Consider the following 26,018-nt stretch of genomic DNA (forward strand, 5'->3'; position numbering starts at 1 on the left):
CAGAGACTATAAGACCAAGCTCCTGGAAGACATCTAATAGCCTTGTTCTTCTTTTTGGAGAACCTGACAAACTACCAAGAGTCTATTGCCCGCACAGGAGAGCCTGACAAGCTCCCCATAACATATTCATATACCAAATACAGTAAAAGATATATACATACCTCTTGGAGAGCCTAGCAAGCTACCAAGAGTATTTTGCCTGCACGGAAGAGCCTGGCAAGCTACCCGTGATGTATTCGATATGCCAAAAACAGTAATGATATGGTCTCATTGTCTTGACCCTGAAAAAGCCTCCAATAGTTGGGAAAGACTAATAAAGAGGCTGCTAAAATCTCAGGGCTGAGTGTATTAGAGATGCTACTGGTGCCCGCTCGAGTAAATCGACGGACAACAGGATGACAGTGATACAGTGATATTGTGCCAATAAGCATGTAATATCTGCTTTTGTGTGTGTATATGAATCAGTTACTTATTTTTTAATGAGACTGAATTTTTTTCCTCAAGTAAGTATATGGAATTTTGACCTAATAGTGCTTTTAAATATTTGTTCTAGAGAGTAGCAGATCGTCTCTATGGTGTATATAAAGTACATGGAAATTATGGGCGAGTTTTCAGGTAAGCACTGGACAGATTTTAATAAACAGCAGGCAGAGGCGGGAGGAATAGCACGAAGGTCACACTGAGGCCCTGAGTCAGCCCGGCTTCGCTGTGGCGCTAATGCCCCCAGCACCTCCGGATCTGAGTGCTGACCCTTCATGCCTTTGCCGCTGAGCAGGGTGTCTGGTGCGAGGACTGCTTGGGAGCTTCTCCCTGTCCCCCACCCTAAACCCTCCACCCCCCAAAACAGAACAGCTTTTTGCCTAAGAACTATAATTCTTAAAATACCGAGTCTGAAAAATATGTTTTTGAATGTCCTATAGTAATTATTATCGAATTTGTCATCCAAGCCCTCTTGGTGTGAGCCCTCACACATGCAAGGCAAGTGCTCGGGTAACCTCCTTATGACTGCGTGTGATCTCCCGTCACTTTGTAAATGTGCAGTAAATACTCCTGACTGGGATGCTTGGGATTGTCAACCTCAGCCACGTAGAGGCAAACGCTTTCCTCGCTCTCCTGTCTCTCCAGCCCATCATTTTGGTAGCAATTGCCAAATTGTCCTGTATAGAAATATATCCGCTAGCAAAGTTTATATCAGTTTCTTCACATCCTCACTGTGTTAATAAATTGTCTTTACTAGTTTGATAATTAAAAAAAAAGGATTCTTATTACAGTTGTAATTTGTGTTTCTCTAGTTTTAAAGCTCTTATTACCAGTGAAATTTTGTGTCACTTAATAAGCTTAGTGTGTACAGCTGTTGCCTCTTTTTCTATTTGGCTTGCTTTTCCTTTATTTGGTGTGGGGAGGGCACACCTGGTGGTGCTTGGGGAACTTTGTGTGCCGGGGATTTAACTCAGGACTCCAGTATGCAAAGCTCCAGCCCTTGGAGCCATCTCCCTAACCCTATATCCGAGGACACCAGAGGTGGTTGAGCTCACTGAAGCAGGTGATCAGGAACCTGAATGAAAGCAGTTGGCAGTGGAGACGAAGGGGGAGTTACAACTGACTCCTATAGATGCTTCTAGTTCTTCACACATTGCTGAGCTCCTGCTGCCATAGTGGGTGATAAGGATACTAAGATTTAAATAGTGAGCATTTGTCTGGGTAAGAAGATCACAACAAAGAATATGGGGGAGGGCTCGAGACTGAGACTGCTGTTGGATGGTGTTTGTCTCACATATGCAGCTCAGCCAGGATTGATTCCTGGCACTGCATATTCCTGACCCCTGCCAGGATTGATCCCTGAGTGCAGAACCAGCTGTGTAAGCCTATAGCGCTGTTCTGGTGTGGCCAAAAAAAAAAAAAAGAATGTAGAAGAGCAGGTTTGAGGGTGAGTTAAAGATTTGTTTTGGATAAATTGCTCTGCTATGGCCAGAGCAGTAGTGCAGTGCATAGTGTACTTGTCTCACACATGGCTAGCCAGGCTCAGTCCCTAGCATCACATATGGGTGCCCAGCCCACCAGGAGTGACAGAATGCAGAGCCAGGAGTATGTCCTGAACACTGCCAGTGTGGCCCCAAAGCAAAGCAACAAATACTATTTGAATTAGAGATTTCTCTTAACAAAAATTTGGATCTACGTCACAGATGAGAGGGTTAGACAATTGTTTCACAACTTTTCTCCAAATGTGGCCCCCTTCTAACCTTGCTTTCTTCCTTGGGCCCACTGTTCTCCTGGTCCTACTGGTTGGTCTTCTGGCCTTGTGCCCTGTTCCCCCAGCCCCCCATTTACACGATTTTTACCTGTGGTCCCTTTCAGATATGCGGGAGGTCTGTAAGGGGCCATAGAGCCCCTGGTTGGGAATCACTGGCTTAGAGCATACTTTATAAGCATACGGGTTTGCTCCCCAGCATCCTGTATGGTTCCCCAACCCACCAGGAGTGATCCCTGAGCACCACTGGGTGTGGCTTTAAAGCAAAAATTCAAAGAACCAGCGAGGAGGGGGCCAGAAAGCTAGTTCAAAGGACTGAGCACATGTGGCATTGCCTGGAGCCACTGAACACCGTTGTGTCCCCAAAACAAAACAATTTTTTTAAAAAAAAACAGTGGGGAGACTATTAGAAGAGTGGCAAAGAAAAGGTGTTTACAATGTCAAGCAAGCGAAGGAAGTGCTTTAGGAAGGTGAAGTTTCTATAATTCTCAAAGCTGTGATTTTCTTCTGCACTGAGAATGTAGTACAGTGTTAGAGTATATGCTTCACATGATGGCAGCAAGAGAGAGAGAAAGAGAAAAGAAAACAGTAAAGAAGAGAAGGGAAAAGAAGGATGGATAAAAGGCAGCAGGGAAGCTCTTGGATGAGGAGAGGTTTTCTAAAACAGGATCCCTGACCTCTGTCCTAAGCAGCAGCTGGGCTGTCAATAACTTAATGGACAGAGGAGACTTACTGTGGACCTGCTGTGTTCCTACCCAGTCCTACGCCATCTCCACAGACTGGGAACAGCTGGTGACAAGTGCAAATATCTTTGAGGCCTTCTATCAGTTTTTGCAAATTTTGCCCCTTTTTTTAAAATTTGATCTCTGATATTGACTGCACATGCCAAGTGCAGTCTCAGTGGTACTGACTACTTGTGATCTTAGTGCTACAACCAAATGTACAAACACTGCAATCAATAGCAGCCTCCAATCATGGCAACACACACACATATGCATGTATACATACATAGATCTGTATATGCAGCACACACGTGTATCTACCACATTGGTCACACTTGTATGTTACCATGTAGACTGTACCAACAGAAAGGATAGTCACTGCCAAAATTTCGTATGACATTTTAGTTCCACATTGTTCCACAAGTGGAGCATTATCAATGAAGCCACTAGATGGTGAGAAGCACAAATTGCAGTGCCAGTGGCAGTGTGATTTTTATGTGCACATATATCTATATACACACATGTACATATATCTATACACACATATAATGAACCTCTCTCAGTTTTTATTATTTTTTTTTGAAGTAAACAGATTTTATTTAGAGGCTTTTGAGAATAGGAGGAAAGGATAAGGAAGGGAGAGAGAGGTAAGAGTAACGTGTTCAAGAGAGAATGCGGGCTTCTCCAAGGGTGGAGGAAGCCCCTACACATAACCGAGCTTTAGACACAAAAGTATGAAAGCATGAAAGTACACATCTCAAGAGGGGAGATGCGGGCAACACATGTGCTCGGGCGACATACGTGCTCGGCCACGTAGGCACAAGCAGCACATGGGCTCAGGCAGCATATGTGCCTCTCAGTTTTTAAAAGTAAAAGTTTTTCCCTTTCAGATCTAAAAGAAACTTTACTATTCTGAAAACTTGTGCCATATTTATTACAGGATTTCTGATATCCATGATGAAATTTCCAATTTGGAGAAACACTGATGAGTAAATATAGGGACTGAGATGGACAGAGAAATAGCCCAATGGGCTGGTCACAGCTATTTGGAAGCCCCTCTTTGAGCCCTAGCACCGCCTTTTCCACCGAACACTGCTACGGGCAGCCCCCAGCAGGGTCTGGAGTAGCCCCACGTGGTGCTAGGTATGCCCAAACCAAATCCCAAACCCCTCTCCCTGCCAAAGAAGAGAAGGTTTGATGAGCAGTGTCAGTCAGTTGTTGGGGTGCTTTTTATTTATTTATTTTGGGAGGGTCGGTTGCTGACCTGTGAAAGTAATGACAGAGTTGAAAAAGAGCTTAGTTGGTTCTTATACTTTGGGATTTAAGAAGGGAAGAAATACAAAACTGGTTTAATCAGCCTCATCTTCATTTAAATTTTTTCTGATGTGTACCGCAAGTGCTTTTATTGAATTAAGCTTTGGTAAGTTGGAAACTGAAGTGAAAGAATGGATTAAGAAAAAAGATTTATGGTGAGTGGAAAAGGATTTTCAACATGGGAAAGACAGATGGCAAGAAAAGCATATGTAAGAAATGAGAGCAATTAGTTGCTCAGATAAGCAATAGGGAAAATTGTATGGTATGTTTATGTCACATATTGCTAAGTGCTTTTTTTAAAATACAAGAATTTGTTTTGTATTCTTAAGTTCTTAGGCTTTGCAGCCCCTCCTTGATTGCAGGTTTGAATCTAATTCAGGGTAGTCGAAAGGCCATTCTCAGTAGAGGCCATTACTACTATTTTCTCTGACTTCAGACTGAGCTAGGACCTTTCCAGTGAACCTGAATTGGACTGAATACAGAGATGGATTCAGAGATGGAATACAGAGATGCTGCAAAAGATTTAGAAAAAAAGGAGGAAAAAAATTTGTGCTTTCTCTATATATTTGCAGCTGATGAAAGTTGTAACGAGCTAATAGCATGAAGTTATAATTTGTTAATCGAATATCTTAAATACAGTAATTGAATACTTTTAATGCATAGAAACCATAAGGAAGCAACTTGGAAAAAAACAACTCTCCCAAATACAAATGGTATAATTCTTTTCAAGGGTTTCCAGAAAAATAGCTGATGTCTTTCAGAAAGTCATTTGCAAAGGCAAATAATGAGAGGTTCACAAAATTTGTTGTGTACCTCAGAAATGAAAAGCATGGAATATATTTAATGATTCTGCATTTGACTTTTTAATTTGGATTAGTGTGGGTAAAGAGCTCCTGTTTGTTTATTGTTTGTTTGGGGGCCATGCCCAGCAGTTCTCAGGCTTTCCTCCTGGCTCCTCAATTAAGGATCAGTCCTGGCAATGCTTGGAAGGACCATATGGGGTGCCAGGGATGGAACCAGGGTAAGATATGTGCAAGGCAAACACCCTATCTGCCCAGCTCTCTCTCTAGCTCAAGAGTTCTTTTAATTAAGAGCAAGAAAGGAATTATCAGCATCAGCTTGGAATTTGAAAACAGAGCACACTACTGGCAGTCTATACTAGTCTCAGATCTGTCTCTGAGCCACCTGAGCCTAATTTTAATGATCTGTGTAATGATCTGAGCCTAATTTTAATGATCTGCTTAACTGTGAAGTTAAATGAAGACATTTTAAAACCTTTAGTTAGTTTGGAACTTTAAATAAAACCTTATACAGAGCTATAAACAAGTAACGTCTTTCACTGTAGACTGATGAACACAAGTTTGGGTGACTAAGTTTAGCTCTCAAGCGCTATCACTTTGGTTGCAATTGTATTTTTATCCCTATTTTAAATCTCTCCCTTTTAAATTTTGACAGTAGGATATTCCTGGAGCCCCCTCTCTTCCTCCTCCCCCGCTACCTCTCCCCTCCTCCCTTTTCTTCTCTTCCTTTTCCTTAGTTATTATTGTTGCAATGACCAAAAATCACGCCCATGCCTAGTGGTGCTGGTGCATTTTGTGGTGGTGCCCAGCAGGGGTTCCACATCAGGTTCTCATGCTCACACACTGCATCAGGTACTCAGAAGGCCATACTTCCTTAGTTGCATCACTTAAACACATGCTCAACTGGGGTCGCACTTCCTGGGTATAGTACTTGCCCGGCTCTTAATTCTGGTGCTTATCAAGAGGTGTGCCTCTCTGGTTGAGGATGTTTGCACACACCTGACTCTGCTTGTGGCACCAGGGATCCCAGGGAGCAGAGGCCAGGCTCAGACAGGTGAGCATGCTTCACACAAGCAGAGTTACTGCATTGGATCATGCCTTGTACTTGGTGTACTTGGAAGGCCGGCACTCTCTACCCCTGAGTTTTCTCCTGGAACCCCATCCTTTCTTTCAAAGAGTCATAAAGTAATAGAGTTGGGGCTGCTTTAGTGGTATTGGAATTCAGAGTTTTGTTTTTTAATCTAATTTTTTGGTTTTGGGGACACACCTGTCTGTGCTCAGGGTTTACTCCTATCTCTGCACCGAAGCTGGGGTGGGGTGGGTGTTGGGAGACCATATGGATTGCTAGGGATCGAACCCAGGTTATTCACATGCAGGGTAAACATCTTGCCCACTGTACTATCCTATCTCTCCTGCCCTATTTTGCCAATTATTATAAAAACGTATAAAAAGGAATTTTTATGTTAAACATTTTCTGGGAGCGATAGCAAAATAAGTTTGTAATTTTAGTGGTAGTAGACTTTATCATGCAACTTTAGTCCAAGTTACTGAAGTTGTAGTATGCACCTATATTTCTGTGCGGATTTCTGCATCTTTTTCTGTTAACTGTTAGGTACTAGCATATAACCAGGTATATACATCAAAATGTCCATTGAGGCCTATAAAAATACTTGCCTCGGTTGAATCAAAAGTGAGGCCATTCATGGTTTCAGAAAGCCCCACAGTTGATTCAGGGGACAGCCTAGTGAGAGCACTTTGCTCAATAGGAAGCTTTCAGCACTTTCGGCGTGAATGGTTTTGCAGGGGTGGGCTGAGGACTCCTCCCAAGCAGTGCTCAGGAGTTCAGGGGCTCCACTAGTGATTCGGAGCCAGACCAGCTGGCTGTACAGTGCCAGAGTTACAAGGCCACGCTGGTGGCGGTTTCTAACGAATATTTAAAGTTACGCTTTTAGTTAGTTGTAGTTTTGAGTCACAGATAGTCAATCCAAGTATAAATATTAGACATTGTTTATAAGCTGTGTAGGGATGAACCTTATCAAGGATTTCATGTGATGTTTCATATTCATGATACTTTTGGTTTTGTCTGTTGCTTCCTAGTGAATGGAGTGCCATAGAAAAGGAAATGGGGGATGGATTGCAGAGTGCTGGCCATCATATGGATGTGTAAGTTTCTGGAGAATTAAGGTAAAACCAGATGAATGGCTGGTGAAAGGGGTGAAGTATCCACCCTGCATAAAAGAAGGCCGAGTCCAAGCAGCACATGGCCTCCTGGGCACTGTGGGTGGAGCACTGAGCTATCAGTCCTACATACTGGGCACTGCTGAGGAAGCCCAGTGACACAGCGAAGGCCTAGTCAGTAACGAGATGGTTGTGATTCTTCTGTCATTCGCTCACATTTATATTATGTTTTATACCTACCTAGATACTTATGTATTCTCACATTTTAAAGTTTATTTCAGGAACATAAGGTTAACTGGACATTTGGAAATCAGACCAGTTCACATATTAGCAGAATAAAGAAGAATATCTTTTCATATATTACATTTGGATGTCTCTTCACAGTAAAATTTCTCACCAAACCGGGAGGGTGGGGAGCAGGGCAGGGATGAGAGGGATTATAGAACTACTGAATTTAACAGGGATTAAGATACAAGATGAATACATTAGAAGTCATTCTTATACTATTATGCTGGCAACAACAATTGGAAAATACACATTTAAAAACACTACTGCTTATAATAGCATCAGTCCAGATTGTAAACTAATTTGTTGTTAGTCGCCGGGGATACCTCTGGCAGTCCCAGGGAACCAGGCTGTGCTGGGCATCAGACTGGGGCGGCCCAATGGACACTCTAATGCTTTGTCTCCTTGGTCTTAACTGTCCGGTTTTCAACCCATTTTATTTTTTTATTTTTCTAAAATTTTTTAAAATTTTATTGAATCACTGTGAGATAGTTACAAGCTTTCATGTTTGGGTTATAATCTCACAATGATCAAACACCCATCCCTCCACCAGTGCACATTCCCCACCACCAATATCCCCAGTATACCCCCCCTTTCCCACCCTCCCTCTTGCCTCTAAGGCAAACAGTATTCCCCATACTCTCTCTCTACTTTTGGGTATAATAGCCTGCAACACAGACACAGAGAAGTCATCATGTTTGGTCCATTATCTACTTTCAGAATGCATCTCCTATCCCAACTGGTTCCTCCAGCCATCATTTTCTTTCTCTATTCCATCTGCCTTCTCCCCTCTGCTCATGAAGCAGTCTTTCAGCTATGGGGCAATCCCCCTGGCCCTTGTATCTACCGTCCTTTGGTGTCAGCCTCATGTGATGCTACCCTACACTCCACAAATGAGTGCAGTCCCTCTATGTCTGTCCCTCTCTTTCTGACTCATTTCACTTAGCATGATACTCTCCATGTTTATCCGTTTATAAGCACACTTCATGACTTCATCTCTCCTAACAGCTGCATAGTATTCCATTGTGTAGATGTACCAAGGTTTCTTTAACCAGTCATCTGTTTTAGGGCACTTGGGTTGCTCCCAGATTCTGGCTATTGTGAACAGTGCTGCAATGAATATATAGGTACAGATGTCATTTCTACTGTGCTCTTTTGCATCCTCAGGATATATTCCCAGAAGTGGTATTGCGGGGTCATATGGAAGCTCCATCTAGTTTTTGAAGGACTGTCCATATTTTCCAGAAAGGCTGGACCAGTCAGCATTCCCACCAGCAGTGAAGGAGTGTCCCTTTTCCCCCACATCCATGCCAGCATTGGTTGTTTTTGTTTTTTTGAATGTGTGCCAGTCTCTGTGGTGTTAGATGATATCTCATTGTTTTCAACCCATTTTTAATATTTCTTGGTTTTTGTTTCTCAGCCATAGCCTTCAGTGCTCAGGGCTACTCTTTGCAGTGCTCAGGGGACATGTGGTCCCAAAGAGCAAACCCGAGGCTCCTGCATGCAAAATATGCACTCTTGCCTTTAGCTGTCTTTTTGGCCCACAGACAGTTGAACCTTCTTACGTTCTGCTGGCTCAGCATTTTCAGTACTTTCAGAATTGAGAATTCTCTCTCTAGTTGATTTATTGAAGTGTTAAGTAATGTTAATCTCAGTGAAAACATTAAATCTTTCCCCTTTATACCTTTCTACCTGCCTGTGTGCTGCTTATCGCTACCCTGTGTTCCTGCCATCAGCATCACTTTGGTCCCTCCTTTTTAAAAATTCTTCAGCTCTTTCAGAATCATAAATTTCCTACTCTCAACAGTACTCAGTTATGTAGAAAAAAATTCCACTCTCAACAAATGCAAGCTTGTGTTAGACTATATAATTTTCCTGTTTTTATAAATTCTATAAACAGTGTTTTCAGCCAGCTATAATAAAAGTTATTTTCATAAATTCAGTAAATTTCATTTTCTTGCTGACATGAAGCAGCCTGGAGACATAAATTATATTATTTTTATTCCCATGAGAAGTAATCAGAATTAAGAAATAGGACATGACATGGGCCAGGTCCTTATGGAACTTATAATGTGATCAGAGACATAAAATGAAATTCTAACTTGTTTATAAGAAGTCAAAGATGAATGGTCACAGATGTGGCTCTGTGGTATAGCACATGCCTTGCATATGGTTCCACTTCCCAGCACCCACAAAGTATGAAAAAAAGATAAAGAGATCTGTGCTTGTAGGATCAGGTGGAACTGGAATTCTGACAATGATGGGCTTGTTCAGCTCTAAGCAAAGGTGGCTATTGAGAATATAAAATAAAGCCTAAATTTCTCATAATCTTTATTTGCTTCAATTTTTCTTAGCTTTCTAACATTACTGTGTATGGTCGCTATTTTTCAGGAATGTATACTGTTCTAATTTTTCTACCAATTTTTTTTTTATTTAAAAGTTTTTTTTATTAGTATATCACTGTGACCAGTTTTCTTTCTTTTTCAGTATCCTGGAACAAGAGATATTTATATGTACATACACAAATATATGCAATATGTGCTCCTTTAAAACCTGTAATAAGAATCTTTTCCCCCCCCCAAGGCATTGCTGATAAAAATATTTGTAAAATTAACATGGTGGGCCAGAGAGATAGCACATGAAAGTAAGGTACTTTCCTTGCAAGGAACCAACCCAGGTTTGATCCCCTGAGTACTGCCAGGAGTGATCTGTGAACACAGAGCCTGGAGTCAGTCCTGAGCACAGTGGGTGTGGTCCAACCCCACCCCCTACCTCAAAACATTTCATTATGTGACTCAAATTTGATATAAATGTTTACAAATGTTTTGTCTCACTTTCTGTAATTTACTTGCTGGGGCAGTCAGTGATCTGTGGACCATACACTGAATAGTACTTCTTTAAGGTAAAAGACATGCATTGCTTTTCCAATAGGTATGCATCTTCTATTGATGATATTTTGGAAGATGAAGAACATTATGCAGATCAGTTGAAAGAGTATCTTTTCTATGCAGAAGCACTGAGGTAAGTTTAAGGAATGGTCCAGATGTGGCTAGTCACCAAGACAATTTTACAGTTGTTAAAAGCAACTATAAAATAAAGATAGCAAGATGATTTTTAAGTGAATTCATTCCTCCAGATATTGAATGAACTTTCACCAAATTCCTCTTCATTTCAGAGTGCTAGGCATAGAAATTTAAGGTGTCTTTATTTGAAACATACTGATAGATTCATCAATTTCAGATACCAGGTTGCCAAATACTGTGAAAAATTATAGAAGAGCCGGGGTGTGACTGATGTGGTAGAGCACATATGTGAGGCCTTGGGTTTGATCTCTGTCATGGCATGGACCCCATGACACTAGGTATGATTCTGGTAGCCCTCAGCACTGTTGGATGTGGCCCAACAGAACTAAAATATTACAGAAAGCTAGGGATGTGGCTAGATGGAAATTCACGAATTAAAGATTCGTGTCTTGCTGACATGGAAAGATTTCTATGGTATATAGAATCTTATGTTTTAAATAGTGAGCACTTACAACTTAAAAAAATAATAGGGGGTGGGTGGTCAGAGAGATTTGTAAGGAGGTAGGGCCTTTGCTGTGCACATGGTCGACCTGGGGAATAGCACAGGGAGTCAGGTGCTTTCCTTGCAAGGAACCAACCCAGGTTTGAACCCCGACACTCCACATAGTCCCCTGAGCACCACCAGGAGTGATCCCTGAGTGCAGAGTCAGGAAGAACCTGTGGGCACTCCTAGGTGTGGCCGCCCCCAAAAAAAGTGGAGGTGGGGGTCCACACCTGGTGGTGCTCAGGGTTTCCTCTTGGCCAAGCTCAGGGGACCATATATGGTGCGAGGATCTGCCACATGCACGGTAAGCATTTACGCACTGTGCTGGTGCTCTGGCTGTACTTACAGCTTTTATGACACATATTTTTTAAAGACAAGAAGTCATTGAGATACCTTTTCAAAGATTGTGTAGTTGTTTGTGAGATTCCAACATTTGTTTCTATGTTATTCTTTAAGATGTGATAATGTGTGTTTTGTTTTGTTTCTTTGGGTTTGTTTGGTTTTTGGTTGTTTGTTGTTTTTTTTCTTGTTTTTTTAGGGGGGTGGTTGGGGAAGCACCCAGTGGAAAAAGAGAAGCCTCAAAATTGAAATTGCAGTGCTTTTTTCCCCAGGGCTGTGTGCAGGAAGCATGAACTTATGCAGTATGATTTGGAAATGGCTGCTCAGGATTTAGCATCCAAGAAGCAACAATGTGAGGAACTGACAACTGGGGTGAGAGTTTTCCTATTGAAACCTCTGGTATAGTGGCAAGCCTTAGATGGAACGAATGACAGTTGTAGTACTTAGGGTACCTTTAGTTTTTACAGGGGCCTAATTTGTGGGCAGCTCTATAATTCTCTGGGTTGCCCTGATGTAAAACTATATGTCTGTAAAACACTGTAACGTTGTGTAGTATTGTAGGGATCTTGCTAACTCTCACTGTGTCAGAGTGCTCTTTGAGGCCCAAGGTTAGTAACTCAGTGGTAGACCACGTTCCTCACATGTGTGATACTCTGGGTTTGATCCTCAGTACACAGACAAAAAAGTCAGTTCTTTTTTGGGTAAATCCAAGTGAAAAAACACTGGTAAACAGAAATACTGACCTGTGGAAAGTTGGGTTTACTTAAAAGCATTTTCGCTTACTGCATTTCTCCTAACGAGGAACTTCTGTGGGCTTCGTTCTTGTATGTTTTCAGTGAATGCTTGTCAAGAGAATTCTGTATCATCAGCTTTCTACTTCGGCTATTTAATTGGCATAAGTTAGCCTCATAATTATTGGCACTCCTAATGCTCTAGCTCATAACGGTAGAGCACAGGCTCTAGAAGCTACTTGGTAGTTAACGAGTACTCTGCTTCCAAAGGTGCCTAGAGGTCACTGCTGCTCTGTGCAAAGTGATATAGATGTATGTTGACACAGGTATGTACCAGGCTTGGCTTATTTTTATTTTAATTTTTTTAATTACTGCTTTGTCACTGTTTCGGACCACACCAAGCTGTGCTAAGAGGTCACTCCTAATGCTGCTCTGGGAATAATATGTGGTACCATAAATTGATCCAGGGTCAACCATATATAAGCAAAGCCCCTTAATCCATTCTATCTCTCCAGCCTTTCATTTATTTTTAGAGTTTTTGTTTTGTTTTGTTTGCAAGGGGCAGGGGGTGGACCACACCAGCAGTGCTCACGGTTACTCCTGCCTCCTTGCTCAGGAATTACTCCTGGTAATTACTCAGGGGACCAAACTCGGGTCAGCTGCATGCAAGGCAATTACCCTACCCACTATACTATCTCTCTGGCCCCTGATTAAAACTTAGGAACTTCCCAGGCCATTTGTTATCTGCAAATTTGGTCTCTACAAAGGGAATTTTGTTCTCCAGTATGTGGATGGAATTTCTCTAGAGAGAGTGTGGAAATGTTAAAGCATTGAAACTTAAAACTTTCTCCCAGTGATTAGGCTTTTATTTCCATTTTTGCCTATTGAATTTTACCTATGGCATGCTGGGAATCGAACCTGGGTCAGCCATGTGCAAGGCAAATGCCCTACCCGCTGTGCTTTCGCTCCAGCCCCTCAGAATAGTTTCTAAAATAGGTGTACTAATATGAAATACAAACTTGGACTAGAAATCATTGTAAGAGCTCCCTGGTTATAAGCTTTAAGGTGCAGGAAATTTTCACTGTTTCCCGTTTCTTTATATTTTTAGTATAATAAAATTTATCATGACCTATTTTTGTTTGCTTTTGGCCACACTCAGTGCTACTCCTGGTTCTGCTCAGGTGCATGGTGTTCCCGGTTCAAACCCTAGCATCCCGCAAACAGCACATGCACTCGCACATTGAGCTGTCTCTCCAGCTCCCATGCTAATAACCATTTTTAAATATTCCTAAGTACTTTCACATTGCTGTGCAGCCAGCCTTCAGAACTTTCTCTTGTAGAGTTGAAACTCTACACCCATTAAACATTAATTGTTGACTCTCTCCTCCAGCCTGGCACCCACCTGAACCTGTTCTGCTTTCTGCTTGTACGAATTTTATTACTCTAGATTCTTCACTTAAATGAAAGTGAACAGTATCTTTCCTTTTGTGACTGCCTCATAATGTCTGCAAAGTTGTAGTCCATGTTATTGACTGTCAGGGTTTCTTTCCTTTTTAAGACTGAATATTTTGTTATATGTTTACATTTTCCCTTAGACTGTGAGAACATTTTCTCTGAAGGGAATGACTAACAAGCTCTTTGGTCAAGAAACTCCAGAGCAGAGAGAAGCCAGAATAAAGGTGCTAGAAGAGCAGATCGGTGAAGGAGAACAGCAGCTGAAGTCTAAAAACTTGGAAGGCAGGTAAGAGTGTGAAGGTGTCTAACCAAGCGAGACATAGTTTCTTCGCTGCAGGCTTTCCTCCATTAGCATCCCTGCTTTACACCTGCTCTTCAGGAATTTCAGGGATTTAATTTCTTTTAAAAAAGAGTTATCGGTGATTGTGTAATAGAAACCGTTTCAGTGTGTAGAAAAGACAGTTTCATTTTATTTTTTTAAATTTTAAACTTTTTATTTTATTGAATCACCGTGAAAAAAAAATACAAAGCTTTCAAGTTTAAGTCTCAGTCATATAATGATTAAACCCCCATCCCTTCACCCGTGCACATGTTCCACCACCAAGAACCCCAATATACCCCCCTCCCACCCACCCCCCACCTAAGTAGCTAATGATCTTCACTTTATTCTCTCTACACTTTGAATACATTTAATATTTCAATAGAGAACTCACTATTATTGTTTGGAATTTTCCCCCAACAATCAAGCCTGCTGAAAAGGCATCATGTAGTAATTTCTTTTCATTGCTGAGAATAAAGACTCTATGAGCTTGCGGCCACGTGGTTTTGGATTTCTGATATTTTAACTTAGTTCACAGTCTAGATGCATTTCTGTAAGAAGCCGCTCTGAGTTCCAAAATGGGTTAGAAGACCTCTGGGATCATAGTCTTTAGGAGCAGAGGGTCCGTTTGAAAGTTTAATCTTTGAATTATTATTTTCATGCACTTTATTGGATTTCTGTTCATTGCACATTGCCATTGCCTTTACTCATTATTTGACACAATGTGATCATTGTCAGTGCCCAGCTCTTATGTGTTTCTTCCAGGAAGCAGCCTCCTATGTTCATCAGCTGTTGTATTACTGGCATCATGCCCCTGTAGCTGAACAGTTTGTTTTGTTTTTTGTTTTTTTTTTGGGGGGGGCCACTTCTGTCAGAGCTCAGGCCTGACTTCTCGTTCTGCACTCAGAGATCACTTTTGGTGGGGCCATGTGGGGTGCTGGGGATTGAGTTTGCATCAGCCGTGTGCATGCAAGACATTTGCCTGCTTTGCTCTGGATTAGCTGAGAAGCTTAGTATTGGGTGGTTGGTTGTTTGTGTGACTGTTCATGGCTAAATTACGATTTCTTCAAAGTCAATGACTTTTTTTCCCCCCCATCTTTATTTTCCACTGCCTTGCATAGGTCTTGGTATATAACTAGTCTGTAACTATTTCTAGAAATTTAAATTTTTTAAGGTCTCCCATCACCAGTTAGACTCATCTGATAGTAAGCCAGGACAGACAAGAGTGCATCCTTGGTTTTGAATTGGTTTTATTAGTTTTCAGAACTGCGAGGCTAGAGACGATATCAGTCCCTAGTATCCCAGCAGTGATTCCTGAGTGTAGAGCCAGGAGTAACCCGTGAGCATTCCTGGGACTGGTATTTTTTATTTTTATGTTTTTAGAACTTTTGGCATAACGTAAGTTAAAGTCTTATAGTCAGGTACCTCTCAGAATTCTTAAAATTCTGTTATTTAATGCAAGTATATGATAAATATGATATACAGTCTGTTTTTTTAAAAAGAGTGTTTTTAATCCAGTGACCCCAGGAAGCCACTTCATGTTACCTTTCTGTTAGACTTGGAAAGCAGGTTCAGGGGACCATTAGTCTCTGTTAACAGGAATCATTTGAAGCAGGAACGTTTTTTCCTTTTTTAAGCTGTTGTGGAGTCCCTGTGGTACCTGGGACTTGCAGTCTTGGGGGAGTGAGCATAGCCTTAGCACATAGAAGACTTGGGCTTTACCATTTGAACTACGTCCTAACCCAGTGCTAAAGTTCTTCTGACAAAAACATGGGCTATTAAAATGTCAAGAAATGTATGATGGTCTCTCTTTTCTTAGTACAATTTTCAGTATGAGAAAAAACAGAAATATCTTACAAAAGCAACTGTTTACCTTTATTTAGACAAATACTATGTGAGATGAGAACTGATTATTTAAATTTATAGTCTGTAGTTTACTTAAGCAAGAATATTAACTATTTTATTTTAGAGAATTTGTGAAAAATGCCTGGGCTGATATTGAACGCTTCAAAGAGCAGAAGAACCGTGACTTAAAGGAGGCTCTCATAAGTTATGCAGTCATGCAGATCAGTATGTGCAAAAAGGTGGGCTTTGGTTCCTGTGAAGGTACTTGTATATTTAGAAATGTCTACAAAGTTATTTAAAACTAACTTTTCTTACTGTAGATCAAAGAATTGTTTTTTAATTTTTAAATTTTATTCCTCTCTCCTTTCTAGAATGTCTCCTGGTGCTAAATATAGTACTTTAACTTCTTAAAGATGTGCTATAACCAAAATATCAATTACTGAGATTCCACTCATCTATAAGATCCACATTTGTATGACCCATTAATAAATTATCTTTGAAAATACATACTGATAACTTTTCTTTGACCACATGTGTTCTTCTAGAGGGCAATATGTGCTCTTCTTTTGTTAGGGGATGTTTTGGATTTGGAGTTTTGGGGCCACACCTGATTGTGCCCAGGTTCTGTGCTCATCTGTCATGCTCAGGGATGATTCCAGACAGGGATCAGGTCATATGTGGTGCCAAGGATCTAACCAGAAATGACTGTCATGCATTCAAGGCAAGCACCTTACTATCTGTAAACACCATGTACTATCTCTCGAGCCCCAAATCTATTTTTAAGAGGGATGCATTCTATAATTGGAAAATAGCTGAAGCATGATTTTGGGAAAATGCTTTATTTGGGAAAAAGACTTGTTTTCAGAGTAAATTCTTCACGTAACTGATACCCATAGTTAAAGATAATGAACATTGAAACTAGTCTGGCTACAAAATGGTGGGAGTCTTACCAGGCAGTGTACATATAAGTGCTGACGTTGTGTGGTAGAAGTTCCATGGGTCCCTGTTTCTGTGCTGCTGCCGTCTGTTTGACTCCTGCTTCCTGCCTCTGCTGGTGTGCTCCACACTAACAGTCTCTCTCTCACCTGCTTTCCTTAGTCACTGGGAGTCTGAAAGGTCAGGTAACAAATTTTTTAGAATTGGTTGTGGGTTTTTTTGAGTTATTTTTTTCTGTTGCTTTACTATGCAAGGCATATGCTTCTTCTGATTTTTTTCTGTTTCTTTTCTAAAGTAAAATGCAGACTACAGACCTTATAATGTCTTAAATGACTTTTTCCTTGCTCTGCTTGAAGGTGGGGTGCTTGAAGGTGATAGGAGTTAATCTCTGAATAAAAGTGACATTCTCTAGGCATATTTGAATCCAATGTCGCAGGGCTGGAAAGATAATCCAGGAATTAAGGCACTTGCTCTGAACTCTGGTTCAATCCCAGCACTGCCAGAAGTGGATCCTGAGCACAGCCAGGAGTAGCCCTGAGTCACAGCTTGGTCTGACTTACTGGTATATGACCTACGTGTATCCTAAGGTAGTAATCTTAGTAAACAAGTTTACACATACATGCTGTTAGTTAAAATATATGTTCGCTTCTGGATTATTTTGTAGGGGCCAGAGGGGAAGGATCTCCCAAGCAATGCTCAAGTGGTCTAGGGTCACTCCGTGCTATGCTGCTAGCTGAGCCAATGAGTCAGTGCCCAGAGAGCACACAGTGCTGGTTTCACTCTCAGGGCTCGGCAGAAGCAAGACATGTCCTCTCTTTGAGCTGCTTCCTTAATCCCTATTTGTTCACTCTTATTGCCCCAAAACAGTGCTATAAAAATCTCCTGTTTAATGTTCTCCTCTGAGTGGAATAGATTGGGGCAGGAGCCCAGCGGTGACCAAGATCAAGCCCACTACCACATTCTTTTTTTTTTTTTTTTGGTTTTTGAGTCACACCTGGCGATGCACAGGGGTTACTCCTGGCTCTGCACTCAGGAATCACCCCTGGCGGTGCTCAGGGGACCATATGGGATGCTGGGATTTGAACCCGGGTTGGCCGCGTGCAAGGCAAACGCCCTACCCGCTATGCTATCACTCCAGCCCCGGACTACCACATTCTTGTCCCAGATTTTTGTATTTGGAAATCTAAAACAGAAATCAAGATAAAGAGTGGATACCTTGCATATGTGGGGCCCTTGGATTCCATATCTAGTACTGGAAGCGAGGGAAGGAGCATATTTTAGTATAATGTCAGTTATATTCAAACTAGTAATTGAATTTAATCTAACTTTCAGTAGTAGTAAACAAAAATATTAGGACCGGAGTGGTAGAAAAGCAGGTAGAGTGTTTGCCTTGCATGTGGCCAACCCAGGCTCACCACATATGGTCTTCCAGAGCCCACCAGGATTGGTACATGAGTGCAAAGCCAGGAGTAAGCCCTGGTCACTGCCAAATGTGGTCCTCAAAATATATTGAATAAAGGTATATTAATATTAGGGGCTTAAGATAATACAGTGATTAAGATACTTGTTACATGCAGCCAAGCCCGGTTTGCTGCCCACTGCACCATCGGATCCAGCTCTGCAGCCCAACGTGTGTCATATACTTACGTTGAAAAGGAAAACACCACTTCTAAACACCTTTTTTTGTTTGTTTTTGGCCGACCATGTTTTACTACTGAATTTTCTTATTTGTGAATTAAGGAGGCTAAACCCATCAAATAATTTATTTTCAGACTAGGGAGTTAACCCAAGTGTTGGTATGCATGCTTTCCTTTCAAGAGGCCTGTGTCTGAGCTCTTGGACTGTTTCGTGGCCCAAATACTGTCAGAAGCAAGCACTGACAAAGTGTGAAAAACATCTCAGCACTTTGGTGTGGCTTCAGATTCCCTCCCTCACAAAAATTGATTTTTAAGCTGCCATTTTTGTGTTTTTGTTTTTGTTTGTTTTTTTGGGTCACACCCACAATGCACAGGGGTTACTCCTGGCTCTGCACTCAGGAATTTCTCCAGGCAGTGCTTGGGGGACCATATGGGATGCTGGGAATCGAACCCGGGTCGGCCATGTGCAAGGCAAACGCCCTAACTGCTCTGCTATTGCTCCAGCCCTGCCATGTTTGGTTTTGGAGGCAGTTAATGGAGAGGTTTTCCTCCGGATGGCAGTCTTCAGGGGGCACTTGCAGTGCTGCTGGGGTGGTGCCTTGCTAGACCAGACTGAACCCAGGGCTTCCAGCCCTGTAAGCCATCCCTGAGCCTTTGGCCTCATCTGTAAAGCTAAACAGATGAATGGGGGCCAGAGATCATGCAGCAGGTTAAGGTTCTAAGTAAGTGGCTTCCCTGGGTCTAGTCCCCAATAACACATAGGGTTTCCCAAACCCCCGCACAGAGTGATTCCTGAGCACCAGAGCTGGGAGTAAGCCCTGAATACAATCAGGTATAGCCCCCAAAAATATCAATAATAATAATAATTGGGGCCAGAGAGATCATACAGGAGGTAAGTCCTTGAATGCAGCCGACCGTGGTTGCATCGCCGGCACTGCATATAGCCTGCTGTGGGGTCACTCCTGAGCCAGGAATAGCTCCTTGAGGAGCTGTTATCCCCCCAGCCCCCAAAACATTATCATAAAAATAACAGGCCTTTTGCAAAATGGTCAAATAATTCAGAAGCAAATTAATAAAAATGTCTTCTCTCCAAAATCTCATTTTTGAAAACTCATCATTTTAAAAACCGTTATGTGTACTTTTCTAATATTTTTATTTGTATACAATGTAGTCAGGATTTATGTGCATACAGTCAAAGAATTGTACAGGTTGTGATACTTGGCACACTTGGTGGACCTGGGGGGTCATACTCCTTAGTTGTTTTTGTGCATAATCAGGTAATCAGCATGTAGCTTTCATACTGGGGCCAGAGGTATTGCACTCCTTGCATCCTTTAGTTGTGCTCACATCCACTCCTGGCTAGTGAATAACAGTGATGCCAGGGATCATGTGGACGGTAGAGCTGCCAGGATGGGCTTGACACATGGAGCACACTAAGGATTGGTCTCATCCACACTTGTGAGGCCAGTGTTTTAGTCTCTAAGCCTGTTTTAGTCACCCTGCCCTTTCTTCATCATGCCCCCTTTTTAAAAAAGAGTTCTACTGTGTTGGGGTGTGGGGGTGGCTGGAGAGATAGTTTAGGGGTTAAGACACATGATTTGAGTGCTGCTGACCCCACTTTGATTCCTGGCACTACATAGTCCCCTGAGAGCCGCTAAAAGTGATCCCTGAGTACTGTTGGGTGACACACTCAAAAGAAAGTTGTTTTGCCATGAATAATATAGTACTTCAACAATCTAGAATGAAGCCTCAAGTATTATTTGCCATGATGTTAAAAAATATGAATCAATAGGTTATAGACTTGTAGCTTCCATTATTCAACCAATATCACCTTTTGGGAGGTTTTGTTGGTTTTTGGTTTGTTTTCGGTTTTTGGACCACACCCACTAGTACTTGGGGCTATCCTTGAGTTTCTGCTCAGGAGTGACCCTGGTCATTGCTTAAGGGGCTCTATATGGTGCTGGACATTCCACCACAACTACTTACATGTAAGGTAAGAGGTTTACCAGTCCTGTGCTATCTTTCCATTTTAAGTTGCACTGAGGAATTACTCCTTGAATTTTGCTTGGGGGACCATACGGGATGCCAGGGGTCAAACCTGGGTCCTCTGTGTGTGCAAGGCAAAAGGCCTAAACTCGATGTACTATCGCTCTGGCCCGTTTATCTTTTTTTATAGATTTATTGAATCACTGTGAGAACAGTTACAAAGCTTTAGGGTTTAAGTCTCGGTCATACAGTGATGAAACACCCGTCCCTTCACCAGTGTACATTTTCCAACGCCAAAAAACCTCAGTATACCCCCCATCCCACACCCTCCCCCTACCTGTGTGGCAGATGATTTCTACATTACTCTCTCTCTACTTTAATTACATTCAATATTTTGACACCAGACCCACCATTATTATTTGGAATTTTCCCCCAGCACTCAGACCTGCCGAAAAGGCAACATTAGACAATTTGTTTCCTATTGCTAATTATGAATAGCATATGATGTCACACAGAAGAGCCTGGCAAGCTCCCTATGGCATATTTGATATGCCAAATACAGTAACAATAATGGGTCTCATTCCCCTGATCCTGATAAGAGCCTACAGTCGTTGGGAAAAACAAGTAAGGAGAGGCTGCTAAAATCTCAGGGCTGGGGGCTGGAGTGATAGCACAGCAGGTAGGGCATTTGCCTTGCATGCTGCCAACCTGGGTTGAGTCCCAGCATCCCATATGGTCCCCTGAGCACCGCTAGGGGTAATTTCTGAGTGCAGAGCCAGGAGTAACCCCTATGCATCGCCAGGTGTGACCCAAAAAGCCAAAAAAAAAAAAATCTCAGGGCTGGGACAAATGGAGACATTACTGGCGCCCACTCGAGTAAATCGATGAACAGTGGGATGACAGTGACAGTGATACAGTCAAAGAGTTATACCCATGCAGGCAGACATGAATGAATGTATTTCAGGGGCTGGAGCAGTAGCACAGCAGGTAGGGCATTTGCCTTTGCACGCAACCAACCCGGATTCGATTCCCAGCATCCCATATGGTCCCCTGAGCACTGCCAGTGCAGAGTGCAGAGCCAGGAGTAACCTCTGTGCATCTCGAGGTGTGACCCAAAAAGAAAAAAAAAGAAAAACAGTGTATTTCATGGACTAATGTGTCTTTGATGTCCCACAAACATGTGACAATGCACAGTCCTTTCTGAGAGTACCTGTGCTAAGTACTATTTTACCTAGCAATCTGAGGCCTTTTAGAGTATTATTTTTAGTTAAAAATCTTTTATTTGCTTTGATATTCCATCAGGAAGGGAAAAATTAGTATCTTAATTTTCATTTTATTATTATTTCAAACTTTGATAGAGACATAATTTTATAAAGTACCAGTTACTAGAAAATATTTCTTTTTATTTAAAAAATGTGTTTCTGGGGGCTGGAGTGATACTACAGTGGGTAGGATGTTTGCCTTGCACGCAGCCAACATGGGTTCAATCCCCAGCATCCTATATGGTCCTCCAAGCACCTCCAGGAGTAATTCCTGAGTGCAGAGCCATGAGTAAACCTTTGGCATCTCTGTGTGTGACCCAAAAAAGCAAAAACAAATAAACAAATTTTTGTTTTCTTTTTGGGTCACACCCGGCGATGCACAGGGGTTACTCCTGGTTCTACACTCAGGAATTACTCCTGGCGGTGCTCAGGGGACCATATGGGATGCTGGGATTTGAACCCGGGTCAGCCGCGTGCAAGGCAAACGCCCTACCCATTGTGCTATCGCTCCAGCCCCTAAATAAATAAATTTTAGAAACACAAAAATAAACAAGAAAAGTTTGTTCTTTAGATTTTCCTGTACTTTTTTTTCCAAACATACTATTTTACTCCTAAAACATTAACTGTATTATTCATATTAGCATTGCTAATTACTGGCATTACCAGAGAGGGGTTTGGTTCTTTAATACAAAATATCTTTCATCAGAACATTATTAGAGAGAGGGGGAACAGAGTGGGTTGGTGGGAGGGATGCTGGGACCTTTGGTGGTGGAGATTGGGCACTTGACCATTGTATGACTGAAATGTAAGCATGGAAGTCTGTAACAATACCTCATGGTGATTCACTAATTAAAAAAAAATTATTTGATAAATTACATGCAAATAATTGTTTCTCTTTTTCAGAAACATTAGCTATTCACTAATACTAGCCATTGCCAGAACAGTGTCTTATTTTCTCAATTTGTTCGTTGTTAATTATTCCAAAAAGTTAGACTTAGTATGCAAGAAGCCCAAGTATGCAAATAACCCAAATATTGCAGCTTTCTAAATCCTTCCAAAATCACTTTTTAATTTTCCCTTTTTATTTTATATTTTATTTTTTTTAAGGGAATTCAAGTTTGGACCAATGCTAAGGAATGCTTTAGCAAGATGTAATCCTATGAAATGAATTTCTCTTCAATCAAAATGTCCCAAAACAGAAGCACAAGTAAATTTTTTAAAATTTAAGTTGCTAACCCAGTAAATATAAAATGCTAATTGATTAGATTTAACTTTTTAAATTTTAACTGTAGTTGTGTTAATATAGCACAAGAAGGATGGATGTATTTTAGTGAAGATTAACTATTATAATTTGAGGTTTTGGGGACTGGTGCTGATTCTAAAAAGTTAGTTTGATAATACATGCCAACAGACTGTCAGGCTTCTGAAACAATGACTTGATGTCAAGATGTTAAGTAATTTCTAGATGTTTGTTTCAGTGTCAACTGTTTGAGATCTGTGTATTAGGGAGTTGTGTTTTTTTTCCCTAAGATTAGGTTCCTATCTTTACTTGGTAAGACCCACTAATTCTGTTAGGAGGGTTAGTTTTTCTTGCCTTATAGTTGAGCTATTTGGTTTGACAAGGCTCAGCAGAAACTTAGTGTGAAATCAAATATTTTCTCCCACATTCAATGATATCCCCTGTAACGTCCACATATACTAGAAAATGCCTTCAATTTTTGTTTTACCATAATTTTGATATTAGTCAAAAATTTTGTATTGACTACGAAAAAGACAACTTCTCAGAGTAAGTAGAAGAATACACATTGTTATGATAGAGAACTTGCTATATAGAAAGTTTAATTGAATATGTTATTACATATAAGCATTAAATTCTTAAACATTTCTTAACTCAGCTATGAGCCTAAATTTACTCTGTTTGGCTCTCTACACATGGCACTTCAGGGTACAGATGAAGCATTTCAGTATATGAGACATATGTAATAAATGTGTTAACATCTTCATTATTCACATTCTTTTCTGTTGCTTGGCTGTAATTTTTGTAAAGATAAATTATGTTTCTGTGTGTGTTTATTTGTGGTATATTTTCAGAAGCCAAGATCTCTCATTTTGCTTGCTTTTCAGAATCTTAAATGTGTACTCATTACTAATTATGTAAAAAAAATTAAAAAATTCCCAATACTGTTTAGCATTTGACTTTTTTACATGTTTAAAATGTTACTGGGTTTTTGTGCTGTTGCTAAACTTAAAAATAAAGTATTGTGCTGGTTTTAAAATTGTTTGGGTTATTTTTAATAAGTGATATGTGCATTTTAGCACCTGATGCCCTGTAAGACAATATACCAATACATGTTAAATTTTGTGTTGACATGTGTACTTGTATAAGTTTGCCTTATTACCAAAATGTTGATTTCTTTTTGAAAGATAATTAATGTGCTGAAACAATAAATTGCTTTGAAATTTCTAGCTTTTGAAATGAGGTACACCCATTGATGCTTCAGAAGTACTCCTGGCCTAGTGCTTAGAGGCTGCTTCAATTTCCTTTTATTGTGGTGGCCACGTACATTAGGCTCAAGGGGTCACGGGTGGTACTGGGAAGAAGTAGAGGAGGGGGAGCATGCGATGCTGAGATTCAGCCAAGGTCCTTGCACATGTAAGGATTCTTCTTTTTTTCAAATGCAGGAGTGTTTGTTTTTCAAATGTGCTGTTTATTCAGATACTGACTAAGATGACTGAAGTGGGCAGGAACTCCATGTTAATTTGTTTTTTAATTTTTTATGGAATATACATGACATAGATTATTACAAAGTTGTTCATGATTGGGTTTCAGTCATACAATGATCCAGCACCCATCCCTCCACCAGTACACATTTCCCACCACTAATGGCCCCCGATTCCCTCCCACCATCCTCAACACCCAACTTCCACCCCCAGCCTCCCTCTATGGGAAGCACTTTCCTTCTTGCTCTCTCCTCTTTCTTTTGTGCATTGTGGCTTGCAATACAGGTGTTGAGGTCATGGTATTTGTTCAGGGTATTCAGTGTTTTTATAGGGATGGTAAGGCTGGAGTAGCTTTTTAACTGGGTGGCCACTTTGGGTTGTGGGTGTGAGGCTTCCAGAAGTACAGGGAGTTGGGGGGAGATAGCCCATCCCAGCTCCAAGAAAGCCTGGAGATTTCAGTCACAAAACCCGCCTATCTGAATTTTCAACAGTTTAATTAATATCTCAGTGACGTCCATCCTAACAGTGAAATCTGGCTGGAGACATGGTGGTGATTTTGGATTGTGGGCTCTGCTTGGGTGGGTGCCGGGCTAACCTGCCCCCACTGCAGTTTACCCCAATCTGTTAAGCCATGCACAAGTCCAAGATTAACTGTGATTTTTGATCTCTTTCGAGATTTACTTTTGAGTCTCTGAAGCAAGGCCAATAAATGAGCTTGTATAGCTGAGCCAGAGGTGATTTGTGGGTGTGACTTCCACATAACTAACTTTTTGCCGTTTAATTTCTCAGGAAACTTGGTCCCAAGTTGTTGGAGTCCAGCCAGAGGCACAGTGGCAATTTTGGGGTATCAGGAAGCCTGAAGGCACTATCAGCCTGCTGATACACTTGCCCCGAAGGTACAGTTGACCTGCTGGTAGCACCCTACCCCTCAAGGAATATTCTTGTTTTCTTTTTTGGCCTTTTGGGTCATACCTGGCGATGCACAGGGGTTACTCCTTACTTTTCATTCAGGAAATTACTTCTGGCAGTGCTTGGGGGACCATATGGGATGCTGGGAATCGAACCCGGGTTGGCTATGTGCAAAGCAAATGCCCTACCCACTGTACTGTTGCTCCAGCCCCCTCAAGGAATATTTTTTACCACTTCCATGACTTCTATACATTTTCCCCTATACTTTTTTTAAAAGATGAAATTTTTAGATTCAAAAGTCATCTATGTGAACACACATTTCTATTTGAGTGTATTATTTCTTGACTCATGAAATAAAGTACTTGCCATCTGGCAGTTAAAAACCAAAAGCTGATACAGAAAAGGCATCTGTAAACCTGTGTTTATTGCAGCACTTTTCACAATAGTCAAAATCTGGAAATAACCCAAGTGCCCAAGAACATGGGCACTTTAACTAGATAAAGAAACTGTGGTACAGGGGCTAGAGCCTGTATAGTACAGCAGGTAAGGCACTTTCGTTGCATGCAGCCGACCAGGGTTTGGTCCCTGGCATCGCATATGGTCCCCTGAGCAAGCATCACCAGGAGTAATTCCTAAGTGCAGAGCCAGGAGTAACCCCTGAATATTGCCAGGTACGCCCCGCCCTCCTCCCCTCCAAAAAAAAAAAAAAAAAAAAGGAATACTACACAGCCATTAGGGGAAAATAGGTAATGGGGCCAGAGCCA

General features: G+C 41.3%; 1 protein-coding gene across 4 annotated transcripts in view; it reads left to right on the forward strand.

Moving 5' to 3' along the window:
- Window positions 1-24,082, forward strand: part of SNX4 (sorting nexin 4) — a 73,805-nt gene extending 49,723 nt beyond the window's left edge. For 2 of the 4 annotated variants that reach the window (XM_055127487.1, XM_055127490.1), the window contains exons 8-14: window positions 554-615; window positions 7,182-7,247; window positions 10,479-10,568; window positions 11,726-11,825; window positions 13,780-13,925; window positions 15,928-16,064; window positions 16,175-16,221. In XM_055127487.1, coding sequence (XP_054983462.1) covers window positions 554-615; window positions 7,182-7,247; window positions 10,479-10,568; window positions 11,726-11,825; window positions 13,780-13,925; window positions 15,928-16,064; window positions 16,175-16,206 — 633 coding nt within the window. In that variant the 3' untranslated portion in view covers window positions 16,207-16,221. Of the gene's footprint in view, window positions 1-553; window positions 616-7,181; window positions 7,248-10,478; window positions 10,569-11,725; window positions 11,826-13,779; window positions 13,926-15,927; window positions 16,065-16,174; window positions 17,695-22,731 lie in introns of those variants that run through there. The other 2 variants (XM_055127488.1, XM_055127489.1) reach the window with 2 other exon arrangements.
- Window positions 24,083-26,018: the final 1,936 nt, after the last annotated feature.

This window comes from Sorex araneus, chromosome 2, assembly GCF_027595985.1.
Source record: "Sorex araneus isolate mSorAra2 chromosome 2, mSorAra2.pri, whole genome shotgun sequence".
Lineage (NCBI taxonomy): Eukaryota > Metazoa > Chordata > Mammalia > Eulipotyphla > Soricidae > Sorex > Sorex araneus.